Raw genomic sequence first — 21,050 nt, 5'->3', positions numbered from 1 at the left:
AGATTCCAGATCTATGGCTCTCCACCCGTTACAGTGCTGAGACAAAATGACAGAATTGTCTCTACTGGATAAATTCATAGGCAAGTATTTTCCATCTCTATTATTTAGGTAGGGGGTCAAGCTATGTTATTAGAGGTAAAACTTTTGTCTTTAAGATCAACAACGGACATTTATGGAACTTATTTATACAAGGGTAGAGACTGTTAGGGAAAGTGACAAAGAGGGATAAAAATTTACATTTAACTTATTTCTTAATATGAGCAATGCTGTCTCTGTCTCTTGCTGATTTTAACAGCCTTTAGTAGCAAAAGCCTTTCTGTTTTACAAATGTTTATAATTTCTTTCATTTTTTTACGGCTAGTTGTAGAAGTTCAGTGAAGAATATGCACAAATCTTTTTCCCTTGATACAGAGCACTTGCAGGTAGAATAACAATTACAAAGAGGACATTGAGATATGCAGAGAAGGTCAAATCAGTGTTTCTTTTGGAATATATGTATTAAAAGACAAGAACATTATGTTATTATTTCCTAAAAAAGACCTGAAATGCTTCATGGAATACAAAAGCTCACCTTCTAAGAAACATTGAGACCTTCCAGTAACAAAGAACAATAAAACCTATTAGCCCTGTTTCACTGCTTTACATATTATGATTAATTTTTTCCTCTTTATTTTAAATTTAATTTTAAAATGCAATTAAAGTGCACTAAATATTTTAACCTGGTAAGGAAATCAAGTAATGAAGATCATAAAAATACAATTCTTTAATGACTTGCCTAAGAAAACTGAAAACTTGGGGAATAAACTAAGAGTTCTGTACAACCCAGCTTCAGGGGCCTAACCTGAACATGATCCTTCAGAAAGCAATCATTAACTGCAAAGCAGTACCATTTATCACCTTTGTAAAGGTGGAGAAACAATATCAAGCATTTGGAATTAACCTTCAGCACGTTAAATGGGTCAGACTAATCATATTCCATGGCAATTTTATGAACACAAGGTCCATTTTCAGCTTTTTTCACAGCATTTGAGCAGAATACCAGCTACCTCAAATTAAATGCATAGAAATACATGTATGATGCAATTAAGTTAACACATTGTGAACAGATTTACTGCCTACATATTTTTTTTTTATACAGACAGTCTGGAATCAAGAGGTAACATATGACTAACCATGAAATATCCAGGAACTGACTAATACAACAATGCCAGAAGTTGGCTGACAAGCTAACAGAGCTGCCATGAGCTGTCTGTGGTCTTGCATTTACATTAAAAACTTCATGCACATGCATTCTGTTAAATAACGAAAGAGCATAGGTTCCTCTGCACTGAGTGTCCAGGCATGGCTTCAGAAAAGCATGACTTGCCTTCAAAGCTCAAAAGGCTGATAAGCAATGAAGAGATGAACTTTCTATTCTCACATTAGGATTTTTCTTAATGTATTTAACTACTCAATCTCATATTTAAGAAATTGAACCAGTCTGACTATTTAAACTGCTGAGCATTCAGCAGCTTGCATTTAGTTTTACTGGAGGTGGTAAGAACTACACGTTCTGGAAAGCCAGGCTTTGGGTTTCCTCATGAGAGGCTCAGGAGGCTAAACATTTTTCAAATGTTTTGATTGAGTGATCTTGGCCCTCAGCTTAGAGCATAACCTGCCAGACAAATGGGAGTGTTGGCATTTTTTCCAGACCCAAAGAACTAGAATTTCAGAAAATAGGGAGAGGTTTTTTGTCCAAAGGCAAAGACTCCTCTGATTTGAGATCTCACACTGACTTGGGTTAAGTCCTGCTCCATAATGGAGGGGTATTTTATAACTACAGCCGAAGTAGATAGTAGTACATCCTCTAGATAACTTTGTTTTATGAGATTACTTTGGAATTTCCATGCTAAAATTAGTAGAAACAGTTCAAAGCAGTCACACTGAGAAAGAAACAAACCTCTTTCACACAAATCCTACAGTGGCAGAATACCAATTTTTTGAAGGGGGAAAGAGGAAAAAAGTAAATCGCTCTATTTGATTGGTTTGTTGGCATAATAAAGCGCTGAAGCAGCACAGTAGAGAATTTGCTGGACAATTTTCTCCACTGAAACTGTCAATTCACGCTGAAGCTTAGTGTGATGGATGTTATGGATTGGTATGGATTGCACTGCTCCAACCATCTGAAAGGTCACTCGACAAACACAGCAGGAGCAACCTATTGTTCTTCCCACTGACAATCAGACTGCTGTTTTGACAAGACTTTATCACAAATCTTTTCTTCAAGAATCACATGGAAATCTTTGCTTTGTTGCACGATTAAAAACTGGCACCCTAGGCATTCACTGAGGCAGTCTTAGTAGCTCCTTGGATCACACTCTCTAAGCCATAGAACCCCGAGAATCTCATAGTGATCACACCTGACATCTATCAACTATAGCACTGAGTAGAACCATAGAATCATATAACTGTTTAGACCTTTAAGATCAACAAGTCCAACCGTTATCATAGCACTGACAATAAACCACTAAACCATGCCCTTAATCACCACATCCACATGGCTTCTGAATACCTCCAGGGATGGTGTCTCCACCAACTAGGGCAGCTCATCCAATGCCAACTCACTAAAACCTCCTTTCAGGTAGTTGTAGAGAGCAATAAGGTCTCCCTTCAGCCTCCTTTTCTCCAGGCTAAACAATGCCAGTTCCCTCAGCCACTCCCCCATAAGACTTGTGTTCTGGACCCTTGACCAGCTTCATTGTTGTTTACACACACTCCAGCACCTCAGTGTATCCCCTGTAATAAGGTGCTCCAGACTGAGCACAGCGTTTGTGGTGTGGCAAACTGAGCACAGTATTCATGGTGTGGCCTCACCAGTGCCAAGTACAGTGGGACAATCCCTTTCCTAGTCTTGCTGGCCATCCTATATCTGATACAAGCCAGAATGCTTTTGGCCTTCTTGGCCACCTGGGCACAAGCTAGCTCATATTCATAGCTGGATGACCAACACACTCAGGTCCTTTTCCATCAGGTATCTTTCTAGCCTGTAGCATTGCATGGGGTCGTTGTGACCCAAATGTAGGACCTGGCACTTGGCCTTACTGATCCTCATATAATTGGCCTTAGCCCATCAATCAAGCCTGTCCAGATCCCTCTGTAGAGCCTTCTTACCCTCACGTTGATTAACAGTCCCACTCAGATTGGTGTTGCCTGCAAACTTACTGAGGAATGCGCTTGATCCCCTCATCCAGACAATTGATAAAGATATTAAATATAACTGGCCCCAGTATGGAGCCCTGATGAACACCAATTGTGACCAGCTGCCACCTGTGTGCATTGGTGTGGGTGCCATTCAGTTGGGCTATTGATCCCACCACCTTTTTGGGAGGAGAAGCCCTAATTCCCATCTGACCATTCTCAGGCGCTGTCACGGTTTCTAACACAGCAATAACACTGGTGACTTTGCTGCTGCATGGATCATCATCCCCTACCTCCACTGAGATGACAGACTGCAGGACCATCATCACTCAAACATTTGCATGCCACCCCCAGGCTTATCTCTAGTGAGCCTGGTTTTATCCCTTTCTCCTTTCAAAACTAGTTTAAAGCTCTTTTCAATGAGCCCTGATAACTCCTGTGCAAAGATCCATTTCTCCCTTTGCAATAGGTCTGTTGCCGGCAGGCCTGCTGTCATGTAAACTGACCCATGACCAAAACCCTCCAAGTTCTGCCAGTATAATCTTTTTAGTTTAATCTTTACAGTTCCATTTTGAGATCAGGTGAAAAGAACTCAAGCTATTATCCCCAGTGTACAAATATGTTGGACTACTTTCTTTTCTCACCTAAAGGTAGCTGTTTCAGCTGTAAAAATGAAGCTTTTTTGCTCAAAAAAAAAAAAAACAAAACAAAACAAAACTGTGGCAAATAAAAATTGATGCATTGAAACTATGACCTATTCGTTTATGGAGAAAGAAGAAAACCAAACAAAAATGTAATATTGGCTGTAGGAGACCATATAAAGATGCAGTACTGGAAAATAAATAAGTACCTCTCATTAAATTTTGGCAATTCATTTTGTGTGTTCAAGTTAAGAGTGGATTAAAACACCCACATAAATCACAATTTTAGATTTATAATTTTAAATGCGCTAACTGCTGTAAGAAAGATACTTCAAATGTTAATTTGTCTAACAGGCTGTTATAAAGATTTCATGTCTACCTGTAGCTACAGCTTACTAGAGAACTTTTAAAAAGAATAAAGATCTAAACAGAAAATCACAGAATGAGGTTGGAAAAGATTTTTGAGATCATCATGTTCATCCCTAAAAATATCAAAGATCAATTATGAATCGATTTCCTGAGTACTTACAATCACCTCTCAAACAGGAGTGATTTTTAGATTGACATGGATTAAAGATCTGACTAGGAATAGTTCCAGACCCTTTACTCCACTGTATGAATATAACATGCATGTACAGTCTATCTGTAAATGTGCAGTACATCTATAGATATCTAAATATATAACATACATGTACAGTTATCCATAAATTAAATTCCTTAATACTATTTATTTCCTGTAGACAGCTAGTTAGGTTTCTGGTACTTAATGATACGGGAAGCTTACTAAAGAAACATTCCTTAAAAGGACATTAAACTTTCCCTTCTGTGCACTGATAGTTAACAAACATCACTTTCTCTATCCTCTCTCCCCCAAGAAAAAAAATGCAATTACAGCAACATTCATGAAAACAAGTCCTTACTGAAACTCTCAGTTAAACACGTACAACTGTTCTCTAAGGCCACTTTATGTACTAAAGAAATGGTTGTGGGAAATAATAATATGTATAGGTCCATGAACTGCTGTAGAAGGTATTTCACTTTCTGTCCTGCAGAGTGGACAAGTCCAATTTTAGCATGTGGAATTTCCTGAACAGGTCTTGTTATTCTTACAAAACTTAAGAATATGTAATTTTGTTCTGTGAAATATGGGGGTTATATTTCACTCTTACATTTCAGATAAACCTATTAAAAAGAAACAAATTTAACAACAGCAACAACAAAAATTAAATCAGTACATTATGCAGTTGAAATGCTGAGGAGGGTCAAATCATTGAAGAGATGTAAGTCACTGGCTAAGAACCCTGAACCAAAATCAGTTTGCTGCAGATCAGATGCGACATAATCCTGGTACAAAAGGATTTTTTTCTTTAGTTCAACTCAAACACATAATTCTCTTTAATAATTAACTCATTCTAGATTAGGAACTGAAAAAAACCCACCAAAACCATGAAAGCTTATTATCTTCTCTACAGTGTCTTTGGAGGTGACATCTAGTTGCACCCAAAGTGCTAAGAATGTAGCAAGGAATTACCAGTTAAATTTTCTCAATACCAACAGTACATGCTTTGTGGAATGAGCTGGTTGCAGTGGAAACTAAAATTGGGTTGATAAGTTTATATTTTTGAATTTATGATCTAAACTACTGAAAAATTTTTCTCATTGTTTATGAGCATTTTTTACATTCCGATGTTTATCTAAAAGCATTTGCCCAAAAGTTACTCACAATCTAGTATACAAGAAAAGTACTTTTTGTCTTTCTGGTATTGACAGTGGTAAAGAAGATGAAAAGTTTGTGTATACGGAGTCCTCTAGAACCAAGAGCCTTTGGACAAATAACCTTTTTCAGCAAATTTCACTGAATGATAATAGACATAATTAGGGGAAAACTCATCAGCAGGGAACTAGCTAGAAAGAAAACCTCCTAAGATGACACAGTGAAGAATCTACATGTTGTGAAGACTGAAAAGTCAGAAGGTCTCCCATTACATTGAGTTTTGAAAGCTCTAAGTTTTTAGGGAATTTATGAACCAAGTAAGTCTGTGTAGTCAAGGGAGGTGGTGTTGTTAAGATACTGTTGGATATAAAAGTTGGAGTTAGAAGGCCTGGGGAAAGTAGTACTAAGCTGGGGAAGAAACCAGCTTCTACTGATTCACATAGCGTTCACAGGCAAGAACCAAGAGGTGGGGTTAAACTAGGCTATCACATGAACTTCTGTTAGTCTGATTTCAAAAACACAGAATGAGACTCCTAAGTGTCCCTTCTGCAAAAAGCAAATAGAAGTGCAACCTACCTGAAGGACTATAGTACAACCTAGATAAAGGAAGAGTTAGAATACTCTGTAATTGGTTTTCTCCTCGAGCAGGTTCTTGAGAATAGTGAGCCTGCTACAGAAACCAGTCAATGAAAATGAATGTTACAGGAAAACAACTGAAAAATGTAAATGCAAAAGCATTTTAAAATTGGTTAATTAAATTCAAAGCACTTGGTCATTAAATAATGATTAACAGTGGTTATTGACATACAGATAAGTTAACAGAAGTTTGAGGACCTCAAATCATTTAGGACTCCTTAAAGCAAGTACTCCAAAACTCCCAAAAGATCTTTTCTAAACTCAAGAGCAGGGTTTCTTTAGAAAGTGAAAAATATTTAACACTAAAATGGTGAAAATAAAACTCAGGATGGAACATGATAACAATGCCAGGATCTATTAATATAACTCTCATTCCCACTATGAGCTCACAAGTTGAGCACTTTCCTTCAGCATCTCTCATTCTAGTGCATAAGTAACTTTTATTTTCAGCAGGGTAACCTCTGAGTCCTTATGAAATATATTCTTTCCATTATCTCTGAGGAAGGGGTGTTTGTCCCCTACTTTTTGAGAACTCTCAGTCTCTGTCTGTCTCTGATGTTTTCAGGCTGCCAGGCCTCAGGTTTCACCCTCTGTCTGTCTATGCACTGTATAAAATCTCTCCCCCCATAAATGCCATCCTTTCTTAATAATCCCCACTTTCTCAAGTGTAGCCTCTTTGAGAAGGTGAACAAGGAGCTCTCTCTGATGTGCAGTCACATGCATTTCAAAGCAACACAAAAACAAGAATCCTCCACAATCCTATTGCCTTCAATCCCATTAATAACCCTGAGAAAGACAAAATAATCAATCCATGCTACTGAAGTTTCTGTCTCTGTTTCTCTGTAGTTTCTGGACAGAAATTTGTAAGCCCATCCTAGAAATTGCTAATTTCTCACAGAAGATGAGTTGGGTTGCTAAAAAAATACAAAACATAACACTGTTCTTGGGGTGAGGGGAGGAAGGATGTAAAAGTGCCCACCACATTGGTCTAAACTCCTATGTGCTCCTGTAATAAACTGTATCCCTAGGGGAAAAAAGCTGTCTTTTGAAAATATAGTATTAAATGTCAAATTAATTAGTGACATAACCTGAAATCATTAGGTCTTTCTTTCTAAACTAGCTGCATATGTGATGCTTGGATTCCTATATGTGGCATTTTCAGATCAAAATGAAACCAGAGAGAAAATATTGTGCTTTATTATTGTGTGCCATTTTTTGAAAGGATGACTCAGGCATTGATATTTAAGCTACTTTCAAGTCAAATATTTAAAGCCCACATCCTAACCATAAGCACACTTACTGACATATTGGAAGGTCACTGGAACATGAGAAGATAGAGGTCTGAGCAAAAGACCTACAAAATAAATATCTTCTGCATTGGAGGAAAGGCAACTATAAGAAAATTGAACTGTTTTCTTGTATTTTCATCAAAGTACTGAACAGGTTCCAAACAGTTTCAGATGTATTAAAAATCAGGCCCATGGCATTTTCCTCTTGTGCATTCATATTTCATTAGGTGCAATGACTTTATTTTTTATCCACTTAAAAATGCCATTCATAGTGGCTGCTATACTTACTCTTTCACAGTCACAATATAGCCGTATTCTTTCTCCTCAGAAGACTTTACTTCAAGTTGTAAGCCTTGTCCCATATTATTCTGAGGCTTTTCATGAGAGTTTCCATCCTGCATTAAAGAGTCCTTAATCCAGTAGCGGGTTTCATTCGGGTCTTTAAAGTCAGATTGACTGTTCTTTGCAGCTGTCAGTTCCCTTGTGAAAGTCTCGCTTTTAACATCTTCCACACCAGCATTTATTTCTTCTGAGGAAGAAGAGCCAGTGTCCTCAGATTTCTTGGTTTCTGTCTTAGCAGATTTTTCAGGTGTAAGATCTTCAGGTATATTTTCAGGTAATGCATTCTCATTCAAGAAGTTAACTAGTCTTGAAGTATTCTGTAAATATTATTTAAAAATAGTATTATTATCTTTAAAACTAACACAGGAATCTTATACTGAACTAAATCTGGATACAATCTTTCAAACTCTTATTGATATGGTGGAGTCCATTCAATATACATGTCACATGGTCACTTTTTAAGTTTCTCAAAAATGGCTGAATATTGGACATAAAACTACAGGATATGGTTCAAAGCTTATGAGGAATATTGCAGAAGTAATCTGGATTAAAATCCCAAATTTGGTGTTACCACCTGTGGTATGAGATGTAATGCCTGGAGCTTTAGAAATACCTCTGATATTCAACAATTTTGAAGTAAAGTGTGAAAGTGAAGAATGACAGATCCCCTGAAAGGAGAGGAAATCTTGAATCCTCCTACAAACCTATGCCTTCAGAAGGAGTACATTTACTTATTTGCTTCTGAAAACTAGACAGATTATCTGAGCAAGGGTGCTTACATTCCCCAAAACTAAGAATCAAGGGACAGGTGAAAGAAGGATGTTTTCATGAACACCTCAATACTCAAAATCTACTAACCTAAGGAAAAGCCTGAATTTGTCTGAACTTTGGGATCTGTTATGAATTCTGCCTGTTTACCAATGACAGAAAGGCAAAACAGGACTTGACTTTGCTTTTTTGTACTGAAAAAAATTAAGATTTAAAAAAATGCTCATTAAGTGCATCAACAACAATATGCCTTCAATACCCAATGCACAGGAGACACAAAACAGGTGCTGTATTTCAAAAGTATGTTTTTAAACTTCACTGCATATTAACCTGACATTCTGAGATGGAATACTTGTTTTGTTAAAATACTGGTACTCTACCTCTTTATCAGTTCTTGCAGTGGCTTCACGCACTCCATTGTCTGTAGGACATGAATAGCACAAATACATAGTTATGAAAGGAAAGCACTATGTATGAACAAACCCCACCTATAGGCTGCTTTTAGTGGTGGCCTTTTCATGCAGTTTAAACATTAAGACATCAAAGCTGAAAGGGCAGAGTAAAGAGCACTGCATAATTCAGTATTGTTGTTCTAACCCCACTTTGATAGCAAATTAATACAAGATCAATAGACTGAGTACTTTTTTTTGAGTACTGAGCAAATGTAATAGTGTTATTTTGCTAATGAAGTGTTCCGTCTTCATATCAGCTTATCAATATCTAAGAAAAAGAAACAATAAGATAGCTCTAGCTATCTGAGTTGACATTTATAGTAAACAAAAAGGACACATATACATTTCTCATACTGATTTTGGTGGAAGACAACTTATTTTAATAGATATCATCTACCAGTATCATGTTGCAGCTTAACTACCGTTAGCTGATTATATGAAGTCACATCATTAACTTCACTTAAATAATGTTGGCTTTGATTTATGAACTGAGTCTTATTCATCTTTTGCAATATGATTCACGACAAACCCCCAAGTCTGATCATTTTCATCTAAAAAAAGAATTGGCAGTTAAAATAACCAGAATATTCCTAACTAATAAAGATTTCAGTATATCACCAAGAAAAAAGAGAGCAAGTAAAAATCACTGTTTATGACTTATAGCATATGTAGTATTTGGTGTCCTAGGTATCATAAGATTCCTAAAATATAGAATGGGTGAGTGGCAACTTATGCCCCACTGTGGTATCAACTTATTAATGGCAATTACTGTAGCTCCTGAATCTGCACCATCAGGAAAATGTGTGTCCAGACAGAAGCAAATAACCATATTAACTCTTCTATTTCCCTAAGCAGGAAAAAGATTGAGCAGTTTTCTACCTACACCTAAGATTTTGTACTGCAAGTAATTGTGGCACACTAAGGAACAACTATCTGTAAAACATATTTTTTTCCCCACATATTTCAAAACACATTCTTGGAATATAATATTTTTTCATTATAATTTTGCTTTAAAATTTCATTTTAAAGAAAGGCAAATTAAGATCACACAGCATAAAGCATAAAGCAATTTTTATTTCAATATAAGTGGGTGTGTAGGTTTATTTTGTTTGTGAAGCTTGACACCCAAAGGTTCACAAACAGATGCATTTTCATGAATAAAGTATCTGCAATAAAAAGAAAGCAAAGCTAAAACTCTGCAGCCTTTTGAGGGGAAAATAGAGAAACTTCCCTTCCAGTCTTCTCTAAAGCTTATTGTAAAATGTCGAGCACAAACATGAAACACTAAAGGAAAATGAAGGTAGCTATTTTTTGCTGTACTTAATTCTTAGAATCAATACCTGGTATATTAACACTGTTTTCCATTAATCCAGTCTGAACCTCCGCCCTTCCTTGAGCATCTCCTGTCTTCATTTGTGCTTCTGTTTTGTTTTCTTTAGTTTTTCCAGCACCCTCTTCAGTTTCTTCCTGAATGTCAACAGTTTGAATTGCATTGGCAATAGTATCGGCAATCTCATCCAGTTCTGTTGAGCTGAGATTCTCCACATTTACTTGGTGTTTCTCTAGGTCCTTCAAGACATCTTTAATAAGTGTCTCTGGATCACAAAAAAAAACCCATAAACACAAGATTTAGCTGCATACATGAAGCATACATGCTTGTATCAGTAAATATCTTTCATTTTTCTAAAAGATATCTTTTCCTTCAAGAAGAGCGTCTGTTTTCCAAAGGAGTGCATACACATTCATGCTGCCATCTTTACAGAAAACATGGTATTATAAATGGGTGCTAGAGTTTATGATAAGGTGAATTCATGACAGGCACTGGCAGATGTATGCCATTTCAACCCCGCAGCTGTCCTGAAGAGAGGGATATAAAACCGTCATTTTTTCTTTACAAGAGCAGCATTGTTTCCTAGTCTAAACTGACTCACAATACTGAAGACAAGTGTTAAGGTAGCTTAACTTTTTTTAGCTACAACAAGAGTTCAAACGACATTACTGTTTATTAGACATCAGGTTTCTTTGGTGATCTGCTTTTTGGAAGGTAAATAGCTATATACAGTTTTGAGGGAAAAAAAGACTCAGATATTTAATCTTTCAAGCAAAAAACTCCTCTTCAATTAGAAGTGGATATGGATAAATGTCCATTACATACATGGGTACGCAATGGACAAACCTTCTAAATTGTATTGGTTTCTCTTGGAAAATACGTATTTTGTCAAAAGTGAACTCTACTGTTTTGGTTTGTCAGCTATGAGTGCTTTACCAGTCACACTGAAGAAAGAAATGTTAAGATGATGTTCCAGGACAGAAAAAGCAAATGGACTTATATTTAGTGGGAAAAAAGCCCCGAACAAACCAACAAACAAAAAACCACCAAACTACACCAAAAACTAAAACAACAAAACAACCTTGATGTGAGAAAAGTTTTGAAGACAAGGAAACTCAAGGCCAATGGATATTAAAGGTGAGTTAGATGTACATAACAGCTCTTCAGTAAAGGTACTTTTCTGACTGCATATATTGAATATATCCTTCAGTACCATTTTGCATAATTCTGCAAAACTCAGCCTAAGGTCCCTCGGAGTATGAGACACTAAGTATAGGGCTTACTCCAGTATACCCAAACCGTTTTCAGTCATGCCTCTGTTCTGCTTGTTCATGCTGACAGGAATTTAGCATACATACGCATGCAAGCAAGAAAACTCTTTCACACAGGTAATATCGTGTAAGAAGAGGAAGATAAGGACTGCTTTTAAACTTCTGCTGAATGTATTAATTTATAGATAAGCAGTTTGAAGGCAACATCCAACCTATTTTCTTATAGTAACATTCCCTCTGTTAATCCTTGTGGTTTGACATGTTCTTCATCATCTGTAAACAAGATTTCGGAACCATGTTGTCAGCTTTCAGGCTTACATAAAAGTGAATTAAAAAGTAGGTGTGCAAAGGAGAAAACATTACCAGCACAAGGGCTGAAGAGGAGGTTTGTTTTTCACAGGAAGGGAGGAAGAACTAGAGACTAGGAAAGGAAAAGTAATTAGAGACTTCTCTAACTAGGAAGAAGCAGCAGAACACCCATGATTTTGCAGGGAGACAAGAACACAGGATTATTTGTCATTGGGGAAAAGAGGCTAAGACCTTGGACATGTCTGGCATTTTTTGGATCCCAGAGTGTTAGCTGCAGAAGTTAGAGCCATAAGTCACGAAATAAACTAATGCTATTTTCCCTAAACTAATTAGCCAATATAAACCAAGATAATTTAAGCAGCTTAAATAGTAGGTTTACTTGTGTCAAAGAGAGTTTTGGCACGGTGGTTCTTTGATGCACTTTCCTTTCCAGGCTAAACAGATACATCTTTCCAATAATCTACCATACTGATATTACAAAATTCTACTGATTTCATTATAAAATTGAGCTGAGGTCATATGCTGTGAACTTTCAAAATACTAAAAAAAAACATAACTGTAAACACACTTAAGTGCAGCTATCAATAAAAAGATAGGTTAAATCTATAATGCTGCTTTAAACTGTGGCAGCCAACAAAGAGTGTGGTATCATACTGAAATAACAGAGTGCTTTGTACAGGAAAGCAAGTATTCAATGATTAGAATAAAAGATTTAATTTTACAATTTATGCCAAACTCCCTGGGCCAAGATATTTGGAGGCAGCAAATTAGGACTTAAGTCTGAAGGAAACCGAGTAATGCTTCACAGAAAACTGAATACTTTACTTTCCACATTTCGTTGTACTATATCCATCCCCTGTTATGAATCTAATAATATAGTAAAAACATAATGAACAAATGTTTTTGCTTGAGAACATAATCTAGAAGAGCAAATTGATCCAAACAGCAATAAAAGTTTTCACACTGAGTTCAATAAATGTTTTTGAGAAGTACAACAGCTACCTGGAAGATGGCCATTTGGAGAAGATGTTACTCAGAGCAGCAATGTGGTAAATTAAGATGTTGGAAATGCCAGCATTGCCAGATTACCACAGACGCCTTGCATCTGCTTGCCTATCTTATCTGTTCTTATGTTTTATAGGACTATCACACAATAACCTGACAGAAAATCCTAAATTATTGGATCAGAGCTAATAAAATCAGCAAAGACATAGTATATCAGCTCCAAATCAAAACTAAAACTTTTCAACTAAGGCATCAATATTTGAAGACACATCTCAAAAGATAATTATATTTCAGGACATATATAATTCAAAGAGCTATTAATGTAGCACCACTAGATTTTGTTTATTTTGGTTATTTCATAGCCAGCTGCCAAGACCAACCACTGAGCTACTCAACAACATGCAGTCAATATAGTCTTGTCATTTCCATTCTGCTTCATTTTTTTCCTAACCAGCATTTCTCTGTACCTATTATCTTAGCCAAGACTTATCTTTCTAGTCCACTTACACAGGTTCACAGTCAATAACAAAGCAGTCTCAATCTCAAACAAAATGGAAAGGGGGAGCAGGGCATGGAATCACATGAGAAAATTAATAGCCACAGGCCATGCATTCTATAAGTAACCTATAGAGGAGCCTTCTGCTCCTCTGGTGCAGCTATTCCTGCCCTTGTTAATGCCACCTGGGCAAAGTTCATCAAACAATCTCCTAAATACTTATGTCAGAGTTAGTAAAATTTAGGCATTACTTTACCGGCTAAGACTGAAGTGGCCTAGATTAATTTAGACTGGCAACATAAGGATAAACTATTTTTAGCCCAGTGGGCCCATGAAATACAGAGATGGGCTTGTGACCAAGGAGTGGACTTAGCAATGGACACTATCACCCAGGTTGTTCATGAATGTGAAAAAGTGTTTAAAGACTCTGTGGTATGGAGGACAATGGCTGAAGTACAAATATGGGGAGACCTGGCAGACTGACTATATCACACTCCCACCAACCCGCCAAGGCAAGAGCCATGTGCTTACCACGGTGGAAGCAACCACTGGATGGTTGGAAACATACGCTGTGCCCCACCTCACTGCCCAGCACACTATCCTGGGCCTTGGGAAACAAGTCTTGTGGCGACACGGCACCCCAGAGAGAACTGAGTCAGACAATGGGACTCATTTCCGGAATAACCTTATAGACACTTGGACCAAGGAGCATCGCATTGAGTGGGTATATCACATCCCCTACCATGCACCAGCCTCTGGGAAAATCAAACGATACAATGGGCTGTTAAAAACCACACTGAGAGCAATGGGTGGTGGGGCTTTCAAACACTGGGATACACATTTAGCAAAGGCCACCTGGTTGGTCAACCTAGGGGATCTGCCAGAAAGGCTGACCCAGCCCAACCAGAACTTCTATGTACTGTGGAGGCGGATAAGGTTCCTGTGATGCACATAAAGAATTTCTTCATCAGGGACTGTAGTGACAGGACAAGGGGAAATGGGTTTAAACTTAAACAGGGGAAGTTCAGGTTAGATATAAGAAAGAAGTTCTTTACTGTGAGGGTGGTGAGGCACTGGAACAGGTTGCCCAAAGGAGTAGTGAATGCTCCAGCCCTGGCAGTGTTTAAGGCCAGGTTGGACAGAGCCTTGGGAAACATAGTCGAGGGTGAGGCATCCCTGTCCATGGCAGGAAGGTTGGAACTAGATGATCTTAAGGACCTTTCCAACCATAACCATTCTATGATTCTATGAGGAACATCATGCTTTCAGTACACTAGGAGGAATTGTTAGCAAAATTTTTGTAAAAGCCTTGTTAAAAGGAGGTCTACATAAAGAGTCTTGCTAACTTTATGAGGTTACTGATACAATGTTAATACATGTCCACTTTAAATATGGGTGTTTCCACTTCTTGTTATGGCATTTGTCCATGTTTCTATATTATTTGCATATTATTGGATAAGGCTGATATCAGTGTAAATATCAGTGCAATATTTGCAAACACCTTTGGGTAATTTAAGGAAATTACAATGAATTTATTAAAATCAGAAAATATTGTTGGAGAAAGACCAAACAGCAGTTGGATACTGTAACGGCACATGACTTCAGCAGCACATGTACATGTACTTTATACTTCCCCACTGACCCCTTCTAAATAGAATCGGCAATGCTCAGATATGTTTCAAAGGGCTTGTACTGCAAATCGGATTTCTCCCTTAGCTCCAGCTTCCAAACTGAAGAAGGCAAGTTGCTTTACACAGTTGGCTTGGAACCATGATGACAGTAAAGGCAAATATATCTTAGATGATGTATTTTTCAATACCAACTTCACCGGTAGAATTCCCTAGTAGCAGCATAGCAAGGGAAAACAGCTTTTTACTGCATAGGATATAAATGGAGTTCCATACTCCGTTGACACAACTGCCAAAGCCATCTTGCCTGACAGCCATATGGTATGACAGCAGTAGCTTTGTTAGCAGTTCCACAGGGTGGTATGCCTTCTTATACCATATCACCCTATTTACCATATATTAGCTGTACTCCACAGCTAAGCACCATAAGGATTGATGACCACAGCTTTGCAAGACAGTAGATGCAGAAAAATATCTCTGCACTACAAACATGGAAGTTTGGTATTTTGGGGGAAAAAGTAAACAACAAACAACCTAAATTACTACTGACCATACATTAGCTGTACTCCATAGCTGAGCACCATACAATTGACGACCCCAGCTTTGCAAGACAGTGGATGTGGAAAAATATCTTTGCACTATAACCATAGAAGTTTGGTATTTTTTGGAAAAAAGAAAACAATAAACAGCCTGAATTACTAATTTTGTGACCTTTCCAACATAGCGGTGAAATGTATTCTGCAATATTTAATATACCACCAATGAGTAGACTGGAACAAATCACTTAAAATTGAGCCAAATTCTAAATACAGCTGGTGCAGAAGACGGATTAACGATTCCAGTGTTGCACAGTGACTACAAAGGCAGTACCCACACACATCATGCTACTCTTAGAGGTAACGGTTTCTAAATCTGATAGAAAAATAGCTTCGCATTTCCTTACCTTGTATTTCTCCCTTAGGGTGCCTTGTTAGCTAATTTACCTGCCACTGTTTTGCAGCAATTCTCAGTGCTAATCTGCTTAGTACCTTCCGGATTGTTCTCCCAGTCACATTCCTGTGTCTGCAGAGAACTGAGCTTGTGTGACAGCACCCCATGCTTTCCAGATTTTCAACATTTCTGTGGTTTAGAGAGTACATGAGAGAAACAATCCTCAAGCATATAAAAATCCTGAAGCACCAGAGAGACTGAAGAGAGATTAAAAGCAGAAAGGGATGGCACACTCAGCCTGGCAAATCCAAATCATCATTTCAAAGGATAGCATTTGGAACAACAAATATGCTGGGGTCTGTCATCACTACTTCCTTGTGAGACTACTAAGTAGCTCAAAACCAGAAAGGAAACCATATTATTTGCTACTCAAACAATTTGTAATTTTATGTCTATGCAACATTTAAAAGCTAATGCAATGGAAGAAGTTCCTACAGGGCACATTATGTATGTTGAAGGCAAAGTAGCACAACCCAATGAATTGTGAAACATGTTATTCCCTCTAAGTGTTAAGCATTTTTTTCGCCAGTTAGCTCCTACCAGGAAAGGTGAAGTGGAACAGCTGGAGGATAATGAAACCAGCATGTGCCTAGTTTGTTTTGAGTCTAGCAACAAAACTGTCTAACCTGTGCAAGAGACTCACAGTGCCACCTGGATCTGATTTTACATTATAGCTTGTTCCTTGAAACCTATTATCTCTGGGCACCATACCAAGAATGCTTTCACTTCTGCGCATCTTTTAGATTGCAAGCATAATCTTTCCTCTGCTGAAACTTTGACATTTCTGTGTGTTCCAGGATTTTTTTAAAAGAAAACAAAAAACCAACAAAAAACAAACAAAAAAAACCCCAAAAAACAAACAAACAAACCAAAACAAAACAAAAAACAAACAAAAAGCCCCCAACAAAACAGCAAACCAAACAAAAACATTAAACTTTATGGATGGTATTAACTACAGAAGGGATTAAAAGAAACCCTTTTACATATCACCAAAATCCATTGGGATAGTGGTGACTACACTGTAACAGATATAACTGCTTGGTAATGGCTGAGGATCTATTCTTTCATTTTCAGGCATTCTGAACTACTGGAATAATGTCAATAGTTAGATTAGTTTAAAGAAACAAAGTGGACAAGAATTATTTTCTACACTCAGTATGATCCCCATCCATAATGTGAAGACACATCTTGTCTTACAAAGCAGCGCTCAGACTGTATAACGGCATCCCATAAGATGTAACGCTTCATCTTAATTATTTGTCAAACTATCACATACAAAAGACATCAGCATGTGGTCACTGTTAAACAGCATTAGCAAAAAAAAAAAAAAGAATCCAGCAGATGCATTGTTTGCTATAGCACATCCAGCCAAAGCTAGACGTAACTCCACCTTCTGTTATTATTCTGTATCCACCTATCCACATAACTCACAAAGTCCTCCCACCCGTGTTCTGCACCAGAATTTATCTCAATGTTAATTCTATGTCTAATTTTGAATTTTACACATGGTCCTTGGATTTCTAGTTAAATACAGAGAAACTGAAAAAAAACCCAGGCATTTGTACATTACCTATATATAGTGTGGGATGCCTGCATAAAAAAAGATTTGATAGCAAAGATATACCCATAGTCATGTGTTGTTGGTAGAATGCTTGAAAATATAACAAGTTACATAAATGCTACATCTTACTGAGTGCCATATATTTCTGCATGCATATGGAAGGTAGGTTGAAGAATGTGGGTAGATGTTTTCAGGGAAAGAGTAGTTAGGCTGGTGAACATTATTACTGTATTATGGTAGTTATAAATATCCCAATAGTAGGAGATCTATCAGAATGTCTAACTTTACTTGTTTTTTCTTCCCTCAAAAATTCTTAGTAAATATAAGGGAAACTTTAGACAAGTTGAAAAAAGAAAATATCAACTTTACCATCCACTACACTCAAAGGGTCCTTTGGATTGTCCATGGAAGCAGATTTATGATTCAGCATCTCAGGAGCTGGCACCGACACTTCAGATGCGGGTCTTGGTTGGATCAGTTTCTTCATTTTAAGATCCTCTGCTTTTCCTTTGGCAAAAGTTCCATCAAAAGGACTGACTTGTGAAGAGTAGAATTTATCAGCATAAATCTGAGAGCCTTTAGTCCTGCCGTGAGAGCTTTTATCATTGCTTTGTGCTGACAGGTTCTGAGTGATGTATGTGTGCAGCGCGGCCATCAGAGTTTTTTGGTCAAGCTCCATTTCTGACTCTGGCGAGAACTTGTCTGGCTGATGTGAGTTGGAGGCCCTCCCATGGAGATTGTCAGCATGCTGTCGATGGGTTGTTGATGCATGGGACAAAGGAGTTGCTCTTTCTTTGGATTTTTGCATCATATAGTACCTGATAGGATCATTATAGATGTAGCTCTAGAGAGAGGATAAGGTGAAGAAAAGGACTGGGTCATTATGGCTTTGTAATGATTATTGTTATGTAGGAATAAGGGACATAACCCTTAGTGTTTTACCAACCAGGAAAACAATAACTAGAATCCATAATGTGTATATAGATCATAAACTGCAAACTGCAAAATTTGCTTTAAAGAGACATTGTTTTGTACAAATTTTGTAAAACTGCTTATTAAATTATTAAAAAGCAAGAGATTAGAAAGGGAATGATACAATTCAAACTTGATGTTAACTATATCTGCACTATTTCTATTCAGTTGGACAAAATTAAAATTTAGTAACACCACTTCCCCTTTGCTATTTACTAGACACTTTTTTCAGGTTACTTACCAAAACCTAAGAATTCAAATCAACAATGTAATTTTTATTTATTTTATTTATCAACAATAATTTTGCTCTCCATATGAACACATTTATGTATTCTGATAAGAAGTAGTTAATTTTATAACATGTATCTCTAACTCTTGCTTTCGAAGAGGGTTATTCTCCCCCAATAAATGACTGAAGAGATCCATTCCATGATTTGTAGATTTATGGCTTATGCAAATTTATTTAAATAAAAACAAAACAAAACAAACAAAAGAAACCCAACCAAAGAAAAAGCAGCTGTTATCCAACAACACAAAACTTTTGACTTCTGCAGGTGGTCTTTAACATAGACACGTTTTGTTAATGCCAAGAAATTGGGCTGGAGTAAGAGAGTGTCAAAGAATACAGAGCTAGAAATCAAGCATCTTTGCGTATGAAATATTTTAATATCCCCTGGGAACTGTTTCAAACAACAGCAGTGTAGCTCCAGTTCAGTGCTTCAGCTGCAGGGTATGCACTGCTCTGATCAACACCTAGAGGGAAGCCAGTTGTCAAAATATAAGTTGAAAGCTGTTTACATACTTAATAGCAAATCCTAGATGTAAAAAACCTACTAGTCTTATGTATTTCTCTCTCAATTTCCACAGCTCTTTTTATGGGGTAATTAAGTCTCTAATGATACTCACGCCCTAGAAGAAACAGCAGAGCATGGCATGAAGCAGTCCCAAACACCCCAAGCAGTTTACAGAGAATTCACATAAACTGCCATCTGCCTTTCTTACCCTTGTACTCTCTAACCTGCCACCTTTTGGAGGATATTCTGGATACAAGAACAGTGGAAAGGGACTTTTTGTAAGAGCCAGTAGTGATAGGACAAGGGGGAATAGCTTTAAACTGGAAGAGTGTAGATACAGATTTGCTGTTAGGAAAAAATCCTTTACCCTGAGGGTAGTGCAACACTTGAACAGGTTGCCCAGAGGAGTTGTGGCTGCCCCATCCCTGTAAGTGCTCAAGGCTAGGTTGGATGGGGTTTTGAGCAAGCTGGTCTAGTGGGAGGTGTCCCTGCCCATGACAGGGGGTTTGGACCGAAGTGATCTTTACCTATCTTTATTTTGAGAAGCTCAACATGACCTGTGAATGTGTGCTTGCAGCTCAGAAAGCCAACCATATGCTGGGTTGGGTCAAAAGGAGCATGTCCAACATGAAGAAGGTGATTCTCCCCCTCTACTCCCCTCTCATGAGACCCTTCCTATAGTAGTGCGTTCAGCTCTGGAGCTCTCAGCACAAGAGGGACATGGACCTGCTTGGGGAATTCCAATGGAGGGCCACAAAGATGATCCAAGGGCTGGAACACCTCTCTTATGAAGACATGCTGAGAGAGCTTGGGCTGTTCAGCCTGGAGAAGAGAAGGCTCAGGGCACACATTATAACAGTCTTCCAGTACCTGAAGGTGGCCTACAAGAAGCTGGAGAGGGTCTTCTTTACAAAGGCATGTAGTGATAGAAAGGCTAATGGCTTTAAACTGACAGAGTTTAAATCTGGATGAGGTATTAGGATGAAATGCTTTACTATGAGGGTGGTGAGACACTGGAAGAGGTTGCCCAGAGAAGTTGTGGATGCCCCATCTCTGGAAGTGTTCAAGGCCAGACTGAATGGGGCTTTGAGTAAGCTGGTCTAGTTGAATGTGTCCGGGAGCACTGGAACTATGTGATCTTTAAGGTCCCTTCCAACCCAAACCATCCTATCATTCTGACTAGGAAAGGAAGAACAGGGTGCTGGGAAAAGGAGAAACATGACAGAGAAGATGGCATTCCCCATTCAGCCATGGAAAGACAAGTCAGCTCAATCCATCTTGTGTAACTGTACCCTAATTTGGATCTCTGTCCTATATGTGGCTGCCTCTTTTGCCTCTAAAGCTTTACTAATAAATCAAGTCTTAGAGTGAGTAAAACTGCTCGAGACTCTGACACAACTTCTGAAAGATTAAGGTCAGGAGGTGCTGCTGGCTTTTGATTAGCTATTTAACAAGTCCAAATATCCTTTAACATTAACAAATCAGTGATTTCCTGCTCTTGCAGACACCAAGCACATCAAGAAATGAAATAAAATAAAAGAACAAACAAACAAACAAAAAAACCTCCAACTGATTGTGTGCAAATTGGATATAAGTAAGGGCCAGTCCTGGGCTCAGAGCTGCACCTCCATCAGTGAGGAGCAGCCTCTCAGCAGCTTGACAGGTCATACTTCAG

At 37.9% G+C, this 21,050-nt stretch overlaps 1 protein-coding gene across 10 annotated transcripts in view; it reads right to left on the bottom strand.

The window, feature by feature from the left end:
* Positions 1 to 21,050, bottom strand: part of PTPRN2 (protein tyrosine phosphatase receptor type N2) — a 667,916-nt gene that overhangs the window by 403,522 nt on the left and 243,344 nt on the right. For all 10 annotated transcript variants that reach the window (XR_010609958.1, XM_065666790.1, XM_065666798.1 and 7 more), the window contains 4 exons: positions 17,979 to 18,453; positions 10,360 to 10,614; positions 8,948 to 8,988; positions 7,746 to 8,116 (listed from right to left, as the gene is read on the bottom strand). Coding sequence is in view for 9 of the 10 variants with exons in the window: in XM_065666790.1 (XP_065522862.1) it covers positions 7,746 to 8,116; positions 8,948 to 8,988; positions 10,360 to 10,614; positions 17,979 to 18,453 (1,142 nt within the window). In the remaining variant the exon portion in view is untranslated. The remainder of the gene's footprint in view (positions 1 to 7,745; positions 8,117 to 8,947; positions 8,989 to 10,359; positions 10,615 to 17,978; positions 18,454 to 21,050) is intronic.

The sequence above is a fragment of the Lathamus discolor genome, chromosome 2 (assembly GCF_037157495.1).
Source record: "Lathamus discolor isolate bLatDis1 chromosome 2, bLatDis1.hap1, whole genome shotgun sequence".
Taxonomy (NCBI): domain Eukaryota; kingdom Metazoa; phylum Chordata; class Aves; order Psittaciformes; family Psittacidae; genus Lathamus; species Lathamus discolor.
Note: the sequence above shows the minus strand (reverse complement) of the source record. Positions and strands in the feature narration are given on the sequence as shown.